At 47.2% G+C, this 19,365-nt stretch overlaps 1 protein-coding gene across 3 annotated transcripts in view; it reads left to right on the top strand.

The window, feature by feature from the left end:
• The window catches only part of TOM1 (target of myb1 membrane trafficking protein), a 532,535-nt gene that overhangs the window by 482,007 nt on the left and 31,163 nt on the right, over positions 1 to 19,365 (top strand). For all 3 annotated transcript variants that reach the window (XM_073592626.1, XM_073592625.1, XM_073592627.1), the window contains one exon: positions 12,030 to 12,069. In XM_073592626.1, coding sequence (XP_073448727.1) covers positions 12,030 to 12,069 — 40 coding nt within the window. The remainder of the gene's footprint in view (positions 1 to 12,029; positions 12,070 to 19,365) is intronic.

Consider the following 19,365-nt stretch of genomic DNA (forward strand, 5'->3'; position numbering starts at 1 on the left):
AAGTGTGAGGGTGTATAATTCCTGTTGCAACATGTGTACAGCCCTGGCCACTGTAGTGGGGTGGTAAAAAAACAGGGCTTATGTATGGGGGTTTTACCACCCCCAAACTGCAAATGTAAACAAGTCCTTACTGTCCTGAGCCCCCATCATAGTTGCCTTTTAGGGGATGCCGTGGGAGGAAAACCGAGAGGGATGCTGTGCGATGGGGACGGTGTGTGACGGGGACAGAGAGGGACGCATTAAGACGGGCACAGGGAGGGACACCGAGGACAGAGAGGGACGCAGTGCAATGAGGACAGAGGTGGACCCCGAGGACAGAGAGGAACGCAGGGGACAGAGTGGGGTGCAGTTCATCGAGGGACGCAGTGCAACGAACACAGAGGGGGACACCAGGGACAGAGAGGGATGCAGTGCGACATGGACAGAGGGGGACATCAGGGACAGAGAGGGATGCAGTGCAACAAGGACAGTGAGGGACACCAGGGAAAGAGAGGGATGCAGTGCGACGAGGACAGTGAGGGACGGCGGGGACAGTGAAGGACACAGTGCGACAAGGACAGAGAGGGACACTGGGAACAGAGAGAGATACAGTGCGACGAGGACAGAGAGGGACGCAGGGAACAGAGGGACGCAATGCAACGGGGACAGAGAGGGACGCAGTGCGACGAGGACAGCAAGGGACGCTGTGCAGACGCGGACAGAGGGGCACTGGGGGGGTCAGAGAGGGATGCTGGGGGAGGGAGGACACGGGGACATTGTGGTGTGGGGGGGACACACTGAGGGGGACACATGGGGGTATACTGTGGGGGTGACACCAGGGAGGGAAGACACGGAGATACTGTGGGGGGGGACACGGGGACGAGCACACAGTGGGGCACTGGAGGGGGAGATGACTCAGGGGGACACTGTGGGGGGGGGGAGCACACAGTGGGACACTGTGGAGGGGGAGGGGACTCAGGGGGACACTATGGGGGGGAAGCACACAAGGGGACACTGGGAGGGGGGGAAGCACACAGTGGGACACTATGGGGGATGAGGGAGAGCACACAGGAGGACACTGTGGGAGTGGGGGAGCACACAGGGAGACACTGTGCTGGGGGGAGAGCACACGGGGATACTGGGGGTACACAGGGGAACACTGGGTGGGGGGGAGCACACAGGGGGACACTGTGGGGGGGGAGCACACAGGGGGGACACTGTGGGAGGGGGGGAGGACACGGGGGGGAGAGCACACAGGGGAACACTGTGGGGGGGGGGGGGAGCACACAGGGGAACACTGGTTGGGGGAGAGCACATGGGGATACTGGAGGGCACACGGGAACACTGTGCGGGGGGAGCACACAGAGGGACACTGTGAAGGGGACACTATGGGGGAGGGGGGGAGCACACAAGGGGACACTGGGAGGGGGGGGTGCACACAGTGGGACACTATGGGGGACGAGGGAGAGCACACAGGAGGACACTGTGGTGGGGGGAGAGCACACGGGGGACACTGTGGGAGGGGGGGAGCACACAGGGGGACACTGGGGAGAGAGCACACAGGGGAACACTGGGGGACACTGGTTGGGGCAGAGCACACGGGGATACTGGGGGGGGCACACAGGGGAACACTGTGTGGGGGAGAGCACACAGGGGGACGCTGTGGGGGGGAGAGCACACAGGGGGACGCTGTGGGGGGGAGAGCACACAGGGGGACGCTGTGGGGGGGAGAGCACACGGGGGGACGCTGTGGGGGGGAGAGAGCACACGGGGGGACGCTGTGGGGGGGAGAGAGCACACGGGGGACACTGTGGGGGGGAGAGGGCACACGGGAGGACACTGGGGGGGGGGGGAGCACACAAGGGGGACACTGGGGGGGGGGAGAGCACACAAGGGGGGCACTGGGGGGGGGGCACACAAGGGGGCACTGGGGGGGGGGAGAGCTCACAAGGGGGACACTGGGGGGGGGGAGCATACAAGGGGGACACCGTAAGGGGGAGGACCAGGAGAGTATCATGGGGCCTCCTGCGGTATTATTACAGTCGCTTCAGGTGGTAGACTGCATGCCTTACGGAACCTCTCATGGGGCCCCTTAATGGCCCTGGGCCCTCAGGCACTGCCAGAGTGCCCGATTGCTCAGTCTGCCCCTTGATACCACCACTATAATTCACGGTGGGGATGGTATGTTCAGGGTAATGTGCAGTGTTCGTTTTCCATCACACATAGGGTTTTGCTTTTAGGCCAAAAAGTTCAGTTTTTGTCTCATCGACCAGAGCACCTTCTTCCACATGTTTGCGTTGTTCCCCACATGGCTTTTCGCAAACTGCAAACAGGACTTCTTTTCTTGGCTTTCCTTCAACAATGGCTTTCTTCTTGCCACTCTTCCATAAAGGCCAGATTTGTGGAGTGCACGACTAACAGTTGTCCTGTGGACAGATTCTCCCACCTGAGCTGTGGATCTCTGCAGCTTCTACCATTACCATTGGCCTCTTGGCTACTTCTCTGATTAATGCTCTTCTTGTCTGGTCTGTCAGTTTAGGTGGACAGCAATGTCTTGGTAGGTTTGCAGTTATGCCATACTCTCCATTTTTGGATAATGGATTGAGCAGTGCTCCGTGAGATGTTCAATTCTTGGGATATTTTTTTAAACTGAACCATGCTTTAAACGTCTCCACAATTTTATCCCTGACCTGGCTAGTGTTCCTTGGCCTTCATGATGCTGTTTGTTCACTAAGATTCTCTAACAAACCTCCAATGGCTTCACAGAACAGCTGTATTTATACTGAGATTAAATTGCACACAGGTGGATTCTATTTACTAACCAGTTGCCAACCAACCACCGTCATACTGCGGCAGGTCGGCTCTCCTGCGCAAATCGCCGTAGGTGTACGTTGGTCGCGCACAGGTAAGGTGCGCGCACACTCCTGCGGTGACCAAATTGGTTACAGAACTGATCAGTCTACAGGCCCAGGCAAATGATTTCTGGCTTGGACCTGCTGGTCGGTTCTGGCGAATGGCAGACTGTCCTCTGCCTGTATAATGTAAACACAGGCAGAGGAAGTGATGTCATCTCCCCTCGTGGAGCCCTTTTCGGTTCCAGTGAGAGAGAAGACGTCTACTGTGAGCACACCAACATTACACTAACACCAGTACACATAGGCACACTTTTCGCCCCCTGATCGTGCACCCCCCCCCCCCCCCAATGGACCCTTTCACTCCGTCACAGTGCCACCAAGTGCAGTTTTCAGATTTTTCACCTATCACTGTACTGGTGTCACTTGTAGCACTTATCAGTGTTAGGGCAGTTAGTGGTAGGCCCAGGTAGGTTTAGGGTACCCCCATTACCCCCTAATAAAGGTTTAACCCCTTGATCACTCCCCAGTTAACCCCCTGTCACAGTGACGTTAGTATAGTGTACAGATCACTGTATTTGTGTCACTTGTGACTTTAAAACAGCATTAGGGCAGTTAGCGGTAGTCGCAGATAGGTTTGGGGTACCCGCCATATAGTCCCTAATAAAGGTTTAACCCCTTGAAACCCCCGTGTTAACCCTTAAACACCCTGTCACTGTGGCATTAGTATAGTGTACAGATCTTTTTTTTTGATCACCGTATTAGTGTCATGAGTTAGCTAGTTAGCGTCAGTTAGCTTCAATCCCAGACAGCGTCCGATTTTAACCCTTTGATTGCCAGTAGCGCTAACACACATGCACACACCATACACCTCCATTACTAGAACAATGTTTGAATGGATCAATATCTTTGCTCTAATCAGATCTATACTAGCATCCCCAATAGTTTAGTGTTCCCATAAAACGCGGCGTTAGCAGGATCAGCTCAGACACCTGCCAGCACCTGCCAGCACCTGCGTTTAGCCCCTCCGCCCAGCCCAGCTCACCCAATTATGCAGTATAAATAGATCACTGTCACTTATAAAACACAGCACACAAAACTGCAGTATTAGCAGAGTCAGGCCTGATCCCTGCTAGCGCTAACTAGTCGCTGACGACCAGCTTCTCTTACCTGTGAGTCAAACTAGCTGTACCTATAGATTTAGTGGCCAAAATGTCCTAACTGAGGTACACTAGTGAAGAGGCCTACACGTTGCTGAGCATGACAGATGAGCGCGAAGGGGAAGCCTCGCTGTCAGATTCAGGCTCAGTATACAAACCAGTAGAGAGCAGCGGCACCCTGACAGATGGCTCTGACGACGGAGTAGTGGTCCCTGCAAAGGTCTGCCCAACCCGTCGTTCTGTTGTTGAGGTGCAACAGCCACAGGGTTCTCATATGGAGCAGAGAGCCAGTACTACAAGAAAAAGACAATTCCATAGCTCAACTCACCAACCAGTCTGCTGACCAACCAAATTTACCTGTCTAACCGTATGTTAAAGGCAGGGGTTTAGTTAGCACACATTTGCAAACGCATGTGAAAGCTGCAAGGCCTCGTCAAGGCACCCTGTATTACTTGCAGTCCTAACACTAAATTTATAAGTGTCTCCACAGTGGAAGCACATGCATTGAATGGATAGGTGTGAGACAGGTGAGCCAGGAGGCCGCCCTAGCCCCCTTAAAGGGACAGGACACACACTGGACACCCAGCAATAGCAGCAGAGGCGTCCAGTGTGTCCCCGACCCAAATATACAAACGGTAACAAGACACTGGTCACCGCCCACACCCATAACTGGCCTTCACAGTAAGGAGCACATGGAGGGCATATACATACAAGAAAAAGACAATTCCATAGCTCAACTCACCAACCAGTCTGCTGACCAACCAAATTTACCTGTCTAACCGTATGTTAAAGGCAGGGGTTTAGGCCAGTTATGGGTGTGGGCGGTGACCAGTGTCTTGTTACAGAGAGCCAGTACTAGTGCCGCTCAACCTTCTGGTAAACTGGCAAGCACAAGCGGCCTAGTACGTCCAGGTCGCAGACAAACCAGCACTGCAGTAACACTTGGTGACATGGCGAGTCACATAAGTGCAGCTCAAGCTGGTGCAGTGGCTAGCACAAGTAGTGCCCCACAGCCACCAAGAGTTCAAAGACAGGCCCATAGTGCCCTTCCCGCTGCGTTTGTAAATCTTGATTGACAGCACATCACTTATGCAGCGCCTGTACTTCCCCCATTCACTGGCCAACCCAGAATTCAGATGGTAACCACGGATTTTTGTACCCTTTAACTTTACGAGCTGTTTTTCACGGAAGATCTGTACAGATCTATTGTGGATCAAAGCAATTTATGCGCTGGACAATTTATCGCCGCAAATCCATATTTGACCCTTGCCAGAGAATTCGCCTGGAAACCTATAACGGTTCACGAATTTAAGACCTTTCTGGGCCTATCTCTCCTCATGGGCATTACTAAAAAGGTTGAGTTGCGGTCATATTGGTCCACTGACCCAATTCACCATATGCCCGTGTTCTCTGCTTCTATGACCAGGAATCAATACGAGCAAATCTTGTGGTTCATGCACTTCAACGACAATATACTCTGTCTCCCTCGAGGTGACCCTGGATATGATCGGCTGGCGCCGTACTTAATTGTTCGTAGAGCCAGACGCTGATATAAAAAAAATGTCTGTATATGTATTTCATTTGGCTCCGCTGAACACTTATGTGCTATACAAAGCGCCAGGACGATCTGGATCCTTTCTAAAATTCCAGGAAGAGATCACCACTGCCTATCTGTTTCCAGACGGTGCTGTGGCCCAACTTCCCAATGCAAATGCAGTAAGCCGGCTGCATGAGAGGCATTTTCCAGATGTCCTCCGTGGTAAAATAGTTGTCCTTTTTATTGTTCTCTCTCTATTGTTATGCTCTGTTTTACTGTATTTTATGCTTAACTGTAATGTTTTATTGTTAGTGTTTTATCGTATTTGTTTTGCAAGTATGTTCTACTGTTATACTGTAATGTTACTTTGTTTTATTGTTAACTATTATTTGCTTTGCAGGTACGCCATTCAGCTGCAGCATGGGTTTATTTATTTTGACAGCAACAGGGTTTGCTCACATGATACGTAATTCCATGACTCCAGCGATTGTAGGAGGTGATTCCACCACCACAGTTTAAAAAAAATAAAAAAAGCGCATATGTGCCGACGCATGGCGGCAGGGGTGGACATTAGGGGCGGATTGCCCCTATGCTTCGGCATATATTTTTTACTTTTTTTTTTTTTTTTTTTTTGCACAGATTGCAATAATTAAAAAAAAAAAAGTTGTTAATGTTTTTGTTTTTTCTTAATGGAGGAATCTGAACAGTGCATGTATGCCCGCTCTTGGCAGATTTTTTTTTCATCCACGTCGGTCGATGTGAATGGAGGAATCTGTTAAGTTCTTTTTTTTTCGCTCAGCTCATGGGCTGATTGAAAAAAAAGAATGGTGCATTTATGCCCATCATTAGAAGTGGGTAGATGCAGGGTGGTATTCTAATGGTGGGCATACCAGCGAACGATGTGAATGGAGGAATCTGTTAGGTTCTCTTTTTTCATTTAACTCACAGGCTGCATGGAAAAAAAAAAATTACAATATATGCCCAACAAGGACCAGCGACGTACTGGTATGTTGCTGGACTTTGAGTGGTTATGCCGGAATGATGCCTGCAGGTTTAGGGTATTGTCTTGGTATTCTTTTTTTTTAGCCTGCGGTCGGCTTTCATGTCAAAGCAATCCTATCGGCTAATTAGCCGTTAGACTGCTTTTACAAGCAGTGGGAGGGAACATCCCCTCTCGCCGTCTTCCATGGTTTTCTCTGGCTCTTCTGTCCCACGAGGAACTTGAGAATGCAGCCGGTGGTTCCGCCAGCTGACCATGTGGCCTAGGAAACCGTTAGCTACGAGCATTTAATAACTTTGGTTTTGCCGAATATAAACAGCGCCATTGGGAAATTAGGAAAGCATCTGATCACACCAATCTTGGTGTGGTCAGATGCTTTAACCACTTTAAGACCAGCCTCGTTTTGGATTTTAGGTGTTTACATGTTTAAAACAGGTTTTTCTGCTAGAAAATTACTTAGAACCCCAAACATTATGTATGGTTTTTCTTTTAACACCCTAGAGAATACAATGGCGGTCATTGCAATACTTTTTTTTGCACCGTATTTGCGCAGCGGTCTTATAAGCGCACTTTTTTTGGAAAAAATTCACTTTTTTGAATAAAAAAATAAAACAGTAAAGTTATCCCAATTTTTTTTTATATTGTGAAATATAATGTTACGCCAAGTAAATTGATACCCAACATGTCATGCTTGAAAATTGCGCCCGCTCGTGGAATAGCGTCAAACTTTTACCCTCAAAAATCTCCATAGGCGACGTTTAAAAAATTCTACAGGTTGCATATTTTGCGCTACAGAGGAGGTCTAGAGCTAGAATTATTGCTCTCGCTCTACCGGTCGCGGCGATACCTCACATGTGTGGTTTGACCACCGTTTTTATATGCGGGCGCTACTCGCGTATGCGTTCGCTTCTTCGCGCGAGCTTGTCGGGACAGGGGGGTTTAAAAATTTTTTTTTTTTTTTTTTTATTATTTATTTTACAATATTTTATTTATTTTTACACTGTTTAAAAAAAAAAAAAAAATTGTGTCACTTTTATTTCTATTACAAGGAATGTAAACATCCCTTGTAATAGAAAAAAGCATGGCAGGACCTCTTAAATATGAGATCTGGGGTCAAAAAGACCTCAGATCTCATATTTACACTAAAATGCAATAAAAAAAAAAAAAAAGTCATTTAGAATAATGACATTTGAAAAAATATGCCTTTAAGAGGCGTGGACGGAAGTGACGTTTTGACGTCGCTTCCGCCCAGCAGTGTCATGGAGACAAGTGAGCGCCATCTTGGCCTCACTCGTCTCCAGACACACAACGGCACAGGACGCGATCGCCTCCGCCGCTACCGACGGCTCCGGTAAGCGGCGGAGGGCACCGGATCGCTGCGGGAGGGGGGGGGCCCTCTCCCGCCACCGATAAAAGTGATCTTGCGGCGAATCCGCCGCAGGGACCACTTTTATCTGAAAGCCGGCCGCCGCACGAAAACGGGGATACCGGGGTTATGGCAGCTAGCTGCTGCCATAACAACGATATACCCCTTCAAACTTAGGACGTACATAGTCGTGCGGCGGTCGGGAAGTGGTTAAGGGCGGAGGAGAGCTCTAGAGTCTAATACATTCCACTTTTTTCAAAAAAAGTGTACCTGTACACTACATATTGCTATCATAGGGGATATTTACATTCCCTGTGATAACAATAAAAATGATAAAAAAATAAATAAGAATTTAAGGGACAGTGTAAAAAGTGTTGGTCTTGTGTCGTATGTAAATAGCAATTGCACCATGCATGTGAAATATCACTGCGAACATTAGATCGAGGGCAATAATTCTAGCAGTAGACCTATTATGTAAATCTTAAGTGTCACTTAACCTTTTAAGTGGTAAGGCTTTTAAAAATGTATATAGTTTGTCATCGCTGCACGGGTGTGCGTAATTTTAAAGCATGTCATGTTTGGTATCTGTGTACTCGGCATAAGATCATCTATTATATTTCACCAAACATTTGGGCAATATAGTGTGTTTTTGCAACACTCACCATTTTAATCTGTAGGGCCTCTGCTTTAAAAAATATATATAATGTTTGGGGGTTCAAAGTAATTTCCTAGCAATAAAAAAATTGTATTTTATCATAAAAACAAAAAGTGTCAGAAAGGACTTGGTTAGAAGAGTGGGTGGCATAAGCTTCTAATGTTGGTCATAAAATGCCAGGGCAGTTCAAGCCCCCCCCCCCCCAATGACCCCTTTTTGGAAAGTAGACACCCCACCTATTTGCTGAGAGGCATGTTGAGTCCATGGAATATTTTATATTTTACCACAAGTTTCTTTTTTTTACACAAAGTTGTCACTAAATGGTTTATTGCTCACACATAGCATGGGTATATGTGAAATTACACCCCAAAATACATTCTGCTGCTTCTCCTGAGTATGGGGATGCTACATCTGTGAGACTTTTTGGGAGCCTAGCCGTGTACAGGACCCCGAAAACCAATCGCCGCATTCAGGCCTTTCTAAGGCTACCACTACCTATCAGTTTCGGAGGCCCTGAAATGTCAAGATAGCACCCCCCCCCTCCAAATGACCCCATTGTGGAAAGTAGCCACCCCAAGGTATTTGCTAAGAGGCATGGTGAGTATTTTGCAGCTAATTTGTTTTGGAAAATGACGAAAGATAAGGAAAATGTATGTATTTATTTTGTTTCAATTTTCAAAACTTTGTGACAAAAAGCAAGATCTGCAAAATACTCAACATGCCTCTCAGCAAATAGCTTGGGGTGTCTACTTTCCAAAATGAGGTCATTTTAGGGGGGGGGGTTGTGTTATCTTGGTATTTTATGGCCTCCTAAACTGTGGTAGGTAGTGAGGTGTGAAATCAAAGGTTTACGCCCTTAGAAATCCTGAAGGCGATGATTGGTTTTCGGGGTCCTGTACGTGGCTAGGCTCCCAAAAAGTCCCACACATGTGGTATCCCGTACTCAGGAGAAGCAGCAGAATATAATTTGGGGTGTAATTCCACATATAGCCATGGCATGTGTGAGCAATATATCATTTCAGTGACAACTTTGTTTTTTAAATCACTTGTGACGAAAAAATAAAATATTCAGTGGGTTCATCATGCCTCTCAACAATTTCCTTGGGGTGTCTACTTTCCAAAAAGAGGTAATTTGGAGGGGCTTTGTACTGCCCTGCCATTTTAGCACCTCAAGAAATGAGATAGGCAGTAAATTCCAATAAATGTACCATAGTTTGTAGATGCTATAACTTGTGTGCAAACCAATAAATATACGCTTATTGAATTTGTTTTTACCCAAGATGTGGCTGAATACATTTTGGCCTAAATGTATGACTAATATTGAGTTTATTGGCTTTTTTTACAACATAGAGTAGAAAATATAATTTTTTATTTTTTTTTCAAAATCCTTGGTCTTATTTCATTTATATCGCAAAAAATTAAAATCCAAGAGGGGATCAAATACCACGAAAAGAAAGCTCTATTTATGGGAAAAAAAGGACGTAATCTTCGTTTGGGTACAGCATTGCATGACTGCGCAATTACTAGTTAAAGCAGCGCAGTGCCAAATTGTAAAAAGTGCTCTGGTCATTAACTACTTCCCGCCCAAGGTACATCCATATGACATCATGGATTTTGAGGCGGTATGTCTGAATGATGCCTGTAGCTACAAGCATCAATCATTTATCAGCTTTTTCAGCCAGCTCTTCCCTACACCATAAGAACGATCATAGCAGCTGTTCCGCTGCTAGATCGTCTTACGGGCAGTGAGAAGGGACGCTCCCGCCGCCCTCCAGTGCTTCTACCAACTCCCCGCTTCCATCGGTGAGTTGGAGACCAGATCCGCCGGCCCCGGATGGTGATCATAGAGATTTCCGGCGGACCAGATGGTCGCTGGAGTCCTTATGACATCACGCCCGGCCTCTGCATTCAAACAAATGGCACTGCCTCGGCTTATTTATTTTTTGATTTCAGGAGCAATAATTCTAGCCCTAGACTTCCTCTGTAACTCAAAACATGTAGCCAATAAAAAATTTTAAATCATCGCCAATGGGGATTTTTAAGTACCGAAGTTTGGCACCATTCCATGAGTGTGTGTGCAATTTTGAAGTGTCACTTGTTTGGTATCTATTTACTCGGCGTAACTTCATCTTTCACATCATGCAAAAAAATTGGGCTGACTTTAATGTTTTGTTTTTTTTTTTTGTTTTTTGTTTTTTTTTAAAGCATGAAACAGCTTTTTTTTTTTCCAAAAAAAATGTGTTCGAAAAATTGCTGCGCAAATACTGTGCGAGATAAAAAGTTGCAATGACCGCCATTGTATTCTCTAGGGTCTTTGCTAAAAAAACATATATAATGTTTGGGGATTCTATGTAATTTTCTAGCAAAAAAATGATGAAATTTACATGTAGGAGAGAAATGTCAGAGTTGGCCTGGATGGAAAGTGGTTACGGGGGTAAATCCTTCTGGGGCTGAAGTGGCTAATTAGGTGACTTCTGAAGGCAATTGGTTCCATTAGATTTTAGTTAGGGGTATCAGAGTAAAGGGGACTGAATACAAATGCACGCCATACTTTTCAGATGTTTATTTGTAAAAAAAATGTGAAAACCATTTGTCCTACCACTTCACAATTATGTGCCACTTTGTGTTGGTCTATCACATAAAATCCCAATAAAATACATTTACAATTTTGGTTGTAACATGATAAAATGTGGAAAATTTCAAGGGGTATGAATACTTTTTTTAAGACACTGTAAATGTTTAGTATTTTCTCGGCGCGCTTCACATATGAAAATATCTACTTTTTCAGGAGGTACTCTTAGTGTGTCTGAAAATTAAATAGTTAATCACCAACAGTAATTACCTAATTTCTACAAACAAAAATCAAATGATACAGTCACTTACAATGATAAGTTACATGCGGTTCCAACGTCGACCCCAGTTTCAGCAACCATGGTGGTTGGGGAAACAATGGTAGGAGACTTTAAGGTGTTTAAAGCGGAGTTCCACCCATTTTAAAAGGCAGCAGCAGCTATAAAAAGCTGCTGACTTTTAATTATCAGACACTCAACTGTCCCATGGTCCAGCGATGCGGGTGCAGGAAGCCTCGCTCCTCTCCCCCTCCTCTCTGTGGCGCCAACATTCTAACTGTGGGCAGCCGGCTGTGGCTTCACAGCCGAGGCGCGCACTGCACATGCGTGAGCCGTGCACTGTGAATGGCCAGGCAATCTTTTGGGACCTGTGACGTGTCCCAGAGGATTGCAGGGAGGGGGGAGAGGTGATATTCCTTCCGACGCTGCGGAGCCAGAGGAGGAAGTGGAAGCTGGATACCTGTAAAAACAGAGTACCCGCTCCTCCCCCAAAAAAATGACATGCCAAATATGGGAATCCATTCTAACCGCTGAAGCATGACTAGTGGCATTGTTGCTTATATCTCTTCCAATGTGAATTACCTTCACATACAGAAAATCTCTAATCAGTGCATTTTTTTTTCACATGCAGGAAGAAGAGATTGAGGGGGAGGATGGTGTCACTAGTGAAGGCAAGTACCCTTAACTTTATCTCATAAAACAATGGCTTTTGTTTGAACAACTTGTTTTCCAACAGTATTTAAACTGTCATGGGTAGTTTTGGGTTTTTTTTAGCTAATATAGCTACAAATCTCTACTGCATAAGTGCTAATGTGACATAATTGGAAAGACTATGCAGTGTGACTTAACAGGTTTGTGGAAGGCTTTGATGAATGCTGTCTTGTATACACTAATCAAAATTCTGCCAGTTCAGCCAGGGCTGGCCAAATTTCAATCTGTGTGTAGTCACCCCTGTTTGAGAGAAGTTTGTGTTCTGATTGACTTCTGTAAAAGATGCATATTGGAAAATGTTTCTTGATCAACGGCTGTAGCTACTGATTAGTTTATTCAACATCTCTGTCAGGGCTGGGTTTAGCCCATCCTTCTCTGAGCTGGCCGCTCAGCTGTCAGCTATTGTTGATTCTGCTCGTCAGTCCTGCCTACTTAGTCGTCCAGCTCACTTGATCTCTGCCTTCGCCTTTGTCAACATCAGAGACTTTCTCTTGCGTTCCTGTTGAAGACTTGCTCGGCTGACGTTCCTTATGGCTCCTGATCCTGCTTGCTGTAATACTACGTTTATCTCTGGCTCTCTGACATTTGCTTGGCTGACTACCCGATCCGGTTACTGAACTCTGGCTTGTTTTGACTACGCTTACTCTGTTTACCTTATTATTATTATTATTATTATTATTATTATTATTAAACAAGTGTGATTTAACTATACTTCTGTCTCGGTCTGATTCATGGTTCCTGATAGTAGGCGAAGGCCATGAATTTAGAAGATACAGTCAATCCACTTGTTGGTAATATTTTTTCCAGATTGCATGAGCAAGATCACCGCATGGATCAGTTTGCCATAGCATTACAAACGCTCCTGAGTCGCACGGCTCACATGGAAACTTCCACTGTGGCTGCTCCGGTACAACCTGAATTGCAGGCCATCCCTGCTGCTGCGCCAGTCGCTGTGCAGGCACCCACCTCGTGTATTACCTCTATAAGAGGTATGTCTGGTTCTGCTCCGCTTCCCCAGCGATTTGGGGGTGATCCAGTTAAATGCAGAGGGTTTCTCAACCAGGTTGAGATTTACTTTGAGATGCTGCCCCAGGCGTTTCCCACGGACAGAAGCAAAGTAGGTTTGGTGATATCTTTGCTTTCTGAGAGAGCCTTGGCCTAGGCAAACCCTCTATGGGAGACACAAAAACCTGTTGTCTTGAGTTACCCTGACTTTGTGGCCTCCTTTAAAAGGGTATTTGTCGTTCCCACGCGCTCCTCTTCTGCTGCCAAGTGTCTCATATCCATCAATCAGAGTACGAGAACTGTTGCCAAATACGCCATTAAATTCCGTACTCTGGCAGCAGAGGTTGCTTGGAACAATGAGGCCCTCATTGCTGCTTTTTCCCATGATCTCTCGGATTCCATCAAGGATGAGATAGTAGCCCGAGATATACCCACTGAGCTGGAGAGGTTGATCACGTTTGCCATCCTCATTGATGCCAGACTCAGAGGAAGACTCTCTTTTAAGGAGTGCTTGTGGAAGCCTCCTGTATGTTTGCCTCCCTCACCTCCCATGCCTCCTGGTACCAAGTCGGTCTGTGAAGATGAGCCCATGCACTTGGGCTTCACGCGTCTCTCTGCGGATGAGAGAGCCTTTAGGAGGAGGGAGAGATTGTGCCTTTATTGTGGCCAGGCAGGTCACTTTTTGAAGTCTTGTCCTACCCGTCCAGGGAACGCCCGAACCTTGAGGTCCTGTCATGGACAGACCTTAGGTGGCATTGTTTCATCCCCAGTTATCCAGAAGGATAAGCCCCTGGTTTCAGTCACCCTTTTTTGGGCTGAGTCGTCCATCGAGATACAGGCTCTAATCGACTCTGGGGCTGCAGGCTTGTTCATTGATGCTGCCTTTGTATCGCAGCACTCGATTCCGCTGCAGCTGCGTGACACTCCACTTGCCATTAAGCCTCTTGATGGGAGACCTCTCGGCCTGCCCATGTGACTCATGAGACGGTTCCATTGTCCATGGCCGTAGGGGCTCTTCACCATGAGATAATCCAATTCCAAGTTAGGTTTCGGCTGGTTATTGGTTATGCTTGGTTACAGAGGCACAACCCCTCTTTTGATTGGCTCCGTGCTAATGTTCTCTCCTGGTCACCACAATGCAGTGAGACATGCTTCCAGGAGGTAGCCAAAGTCCTGTGCACCTCTTCACTCTCCTCCCTGCCGGAGGAGTACCGCAATTTTAGCAATGTCTTTGACAAAGGTCAAGCCAGTAGTTTGCCTTCACACCAGCCTTATGATTGCGCAATTGACCTTCAGCCTGGTGCCATACCCCCTTGTGGCCGGGTTTACCCTCTGTCGGTCTTGGAGGATAAGGCCATGAAGGAGTATGTTGCAGAGACACTTTCTCGGGGTTTCATCCGCAAATCCTTGTCTCCTGCTAGTGCTGGTTTCTTCTTTGTGATAAGAGTGGTGAACTGAGACCTTGTATTGATTATAGGGGTCTCAATCGTTTCAGGATTAAGAATGCCTACCCGATTCCATTGATTACAGAGTTATATGACCGCCTCCACGGGAGCAACAGTTTTCATAAAACTTGATTTGAGAGGGGCATACAATCTTGTGCAGATTGAGGGCGAGGAGTGGAAAACTGCATTTAATACCAGAACAGGCCATTATGAGTACCTCGTAATGCCTTTTTGCCTTTGTAACGCCCCGCCAGTTTTCCAGGAATTTATGAACGATGTCATTCGAGATGTGTTGCAGTTGTGTGGTGGTTTATCTCGATGATATCCTCATATTTTCCAAGTCCCTTGAGAGCCACCTCCCAGATGTCTGCCATGTGCTTCAGAAACTAAGAGAAAACAATCTCTATTGTAAACTGGAGAAGTGCAAGTTCCATCGTGAACAGGTTAAATTCCTGGGCTATGTCATTTCCACTGCTGGTTTTTCGATGGACCCAGAGAAACTTTTGGCAGTCCTACAGTGGCCCCGACCCGTAGGTTTACGTCCTCTGCAGCGTTTCCTGGGGTATGCCAACTATTATCGGAAGTTTATCCGTAACTTCTTGTCTCTGGTCAAGCCCCTGACTGATATGACCAGAAAGGACTGTAACCCACAGAGTTGGTCTCCGGAGTCCATTAAGGCCTTTAAGAGTCTCAAGGCTGCCTTTGTTTCTGCTCCTGTGTTGGCACATCCTGATCTTACGTTGCCTTTTATCCTAGAAGTTGATGCTTATGACACTGGAGTTGGCGCCCTTCTGTCTCATCGTCCTAACTCTGAGAGCGCCATGCATCCGTGTGGCTACTTTTCCAAGAAATTGTCACCTGCAGAGTGCAATTACGAGATTGGTGACAGAGAGCTGTTGGCGATCATTTTAGCCCTGAAAGAATGGAGACATCTCCTTGAAGGTACCACTGTGCCGGTTTTCATTCTTACTGACCATAACAATCTCACATTCTTGTCTGAGGCTAAGCGCCTCTCTCCCAGAAGGGCGTGATGTGCTCTTTTCTTGTCGAGTTTTAATTATATTGTCTCATTCTTACCCGGTACTAAGAATGTAAGGATGACGTCTTGTCACGACAATTTTCCTCCACTTCCAAGTTGGAGTCGGTTACGATTCCTATGATTCCTACTGATTGTATTCTGGCTACGGTTCGCACCAGTCTTACTTCTCCTTTGGGTGACAAAATTCTTGCTGCTCAGGTCCATGCTCCTCCTGAGAAACCTTGTGACCACTGCTTTGTCCCAGTGAGAGTCTCCATACTGCCATGCTCCAGACTTGCCATTCTCCCAAGGCAGCTGGCCACCCTGGGAAGAATCAACTCGTTTTGGGCCATTTCCCACCAATTCTGGTAGCCTAGTCTACGGGCTGATGTAACTGCCTTCGTAGCTGCCTGTTCCGTGTATGCTCAGAGTAAGACTCCACGACACCTTCCAGTGGGCCTCCTACAACCCATACCCAATGGAGAGAGGCCCTGGACCCACCTGTCTATGGATTTCATTGTGGAGTTACCAAACTTCCAAGGCAACACTGTTATCCTTATGGTGGTTGACCGGTTCTTAAAGATGTGTCATAGTATTCCACTTAAGAAGTTGCCCACTTCTAAGGAACTGGCTTCCATTTTTGCTCGGGAGATCTTTCGCTTACATGGGCTACCCAAGGTGATTGTCTCGGACAGGGGTAGTCAGTTTGTCTCCCGGTTCTGGCGAGCCTTTTGTGCACAGTTGGGAATTCAGCTTGCTTTCTCCTCTGGGTATCACCCGCAATCTAATGGGGCCGCAGAATGAGCCAATCAATCCTTGGAGCAATTCTTACGTTGCTATATTTCTGACCATCATAACAACTGGTCAGACCTATTACCGTGGGCAGAGTTTGTTCACAACAGTGCCTTGAATTTTGCTTCCCAATTGTCCCCGTTTATGGCGAATTATGGTTTCCAACCTTCCATGTTGCCTGACTCGTTTGTTCCGCAGAGTATTCCTGCGTTAGAGGAGCATCTCTGTGGTCTTCGTTCCACTTGGGCACAAGTTCAGGAGGCTCTGCAACATGCTAATGATAGGTACAGACTCCATGCTGACCGCAAAAGCCTGCCTGCACCTCCCTACCAGGTTGGTGGGAGAGTCTGGCTGTCATCTCGCAACCTCCGACTTCGTGTTCCTTCTTTGAAGTTCGCACCTCGGTTTATTGGGCCTTTCAGTATCCTTCGCAGGATTAACCCAGTGGCTTACGCCTTGGACCTTCCTCCTAGTACGCGCATCTCAAATGTGTTTCATGTCTTCTTATTGAAACCTTTGGTCTGCAATCGCTTTACCACCTCAGTGCCACGTCCTCACCCTATACAGGTTGAGAACCATGAGTAGTATGAAGTACAATCCATTGTTGACTCCCGTAGGTTCCGTGGGCGCATACAGTACCTGTTGCATTGGAAGGGGTGGTACGGTCCGGAGGAACACTCTTGGGTCTCATCCTCGGACATACATGCCCCTGTCCTCCTCTGTGATTTTCAGACGTTTTCCCCTCAAGCCCGGTGGTCCTCCGAGGGGAGGGGTCAATGAGGAGTGGGTACTGTCAGGGCTAACCTCAGCCCTTCCTTCTCTGAGCTGGCCGCTCAGCTGTCGGCTAATTGCCAGCTCCCATCTCTCTCCACAGTTACCCAGCTGTTGTTGATTCTGCTCGTCAGTCCTACATACTTAGTCGTCCAGCTCACTTGATCTCTGCCTTCGCCTTTGTCAACAGACTTTCTCCTGCGTTCCTGTTGAAGACTTGCTCGGCTGACGTTCCTTCTGGCTCCTGATCCTGCTTGCTGTACTATTACGTTTATCTCTGGCTCTCTGACATTTGCTTGGCTGACTACCCGATCCAGTTACTGAACTCTGGCTTGTTTTGACTATGCTTACTCTGTTTACCTTTTTATTATTATTATTATTATTATTATTATTATTAAGCAAGTGTTATTTAACTATACTTCTGTCTCGGTCTGATTCATGGTTCCTGATAATCTCCCTTTTGAACACCACTCTCGCTACAATACTTCCCAACCTTCCATTTCATTTGGCCTCACAGGCAATGCAATAGTTGGTAACCAAGACACCATCAGCCCTTGCGTCCTTGTTGGAATTGAATTTTCAGCCTATCCTAGCCACACGAGCTGCAGATTTGGCTAACTGAAAGACCCTAGCAATATTCTGATTTGGCAGGTGCAAGGTCCTTAAAGCAGGACTCTGGGATTTTCCAAAAATCCCCCATTAGTACACCCCCACACACACACCCAAAACACTAAATATTTACCACATTTGTGAAATTTCCTACCGTTTAAGAGATGTCTGATTTAATTTTCAGGAAGTCCGCTCTGGGATTCAAAGAAATGCATCATGTTTTCTGGCAGGGAGGATCTCTTAAAACAGTGATTGCATCATATCCACTTCTCTCTCTCTAACTGTAATCAGCCTACATTTCCCATGAATCCTTGGGATGGGAGTGAATGTGGGAGGGTACACTAGGCTTGCACATGTAAATGTGAACTCGCCCACTTCAACATAAATCATACCCCTCATTCTGCAGCCAGCAAGCCATACATAACACATGGTATGCTAAATACAAAGCATTTTAATATAAATGCAAACTAGTGCCACGTGTCAGTGTCCACCAGTGCCGAATGTCAGGGACCGTCACCAGTGCCAAATGTCAGGGACCACCACCAGAGTGGTGTCACCAGTGCAGATTATCAGTGCGGCGTCACCAGTGCAGAGTATCGGTGCCTTATCAGTGTGGTGACACCAGTGCCTTATCAGTGCCCATCATTGCAGAGCGGGGAGAGTTACAGATCATCGGGATGACAGAGCGCATCTCGGGCTGATAGGTCTGTATGTGAGAACACCGCTCGTGGTACAGCCCTGCCTCCCTGTACTGGAATTGTGATAGACCGCGCAGAGCACACTATTCCAATGTACAGGGAGGCGGGGCTGTACCACGAGTGGTGCTCTCACATACAGACCTATCAGTCCGAGATGCACTCTGTCATCCCGATGATCTGTAACTCTCACTGGAGACAGATGGCGGGTGGGCGGTGGCGCCAGGGGGGACAGGGATGGTGCTGGCAGGGAGGAGGAGGAGGGAGCAGAGGAGGAGGAACCACCTCTATGTGCATCACAGACCAGGGGCTGTGAGAGCTCTCCACCCACTACAACGAATCAGGCAGAAGTAGAACTCCCTGCTCGCTTTCAAAGGACTACAAGGGGGCGTGTCAGACCCCTGGCTGAGGTTACTGGAGGGATCCTGACTTTCTGCCTGGACTGACTGAAAGGGTATTCACATCATACAGTACAGGGCCCCTTGAGGGCAACTCCTTTTGTACACACAATGGGCTGGATCCTTTCGAATGAACTACCTACTAGTTCCTCGACCCCCAACTCTAGACAAATAGAGAATTTTGCAACTTGCGCATTTCCTCTGCTCCTTACCTAAACCCTCCTGCTTTTGTAGAAACCTCACCCCCATTTGAAGAATCTATCAGCTTCATACTGGTTCCTGCTTACCATTCACTCTGACTCTCCATTCCTGATTAAATGAGAGAGAGACTTAAATACTACCTTTTCTTATAGTCAAAAGGAGCATATACTAATTTTTGTGCACAAGTCATCTGCAGCAAATACCAGGAAACCACATACAAGATATCAACCCAGTGGTACAGCACCCCGTCTGTCCTTGTCAAACTGGCGAGTTGTTTTGGAGATCTAAAACCCACACTTGGCACACGCCTACATATTTTTGG

This window comes from Aquarana catesbeiana, linkage group LG07 (assembly GCF_042186555.1).
Source record: "Aquarana catesbeiana isolate 2022-GZ linkage group LG07, ASM4218655v1, whole genome shotgun sequence".
Taxonomy (NCBI): domain Eukaryota; kingdom Metazoa; phylum Chordata; class Amphibia; order Anura; family Ranidae; genus Aquarana; species Aquarana catesbeiana.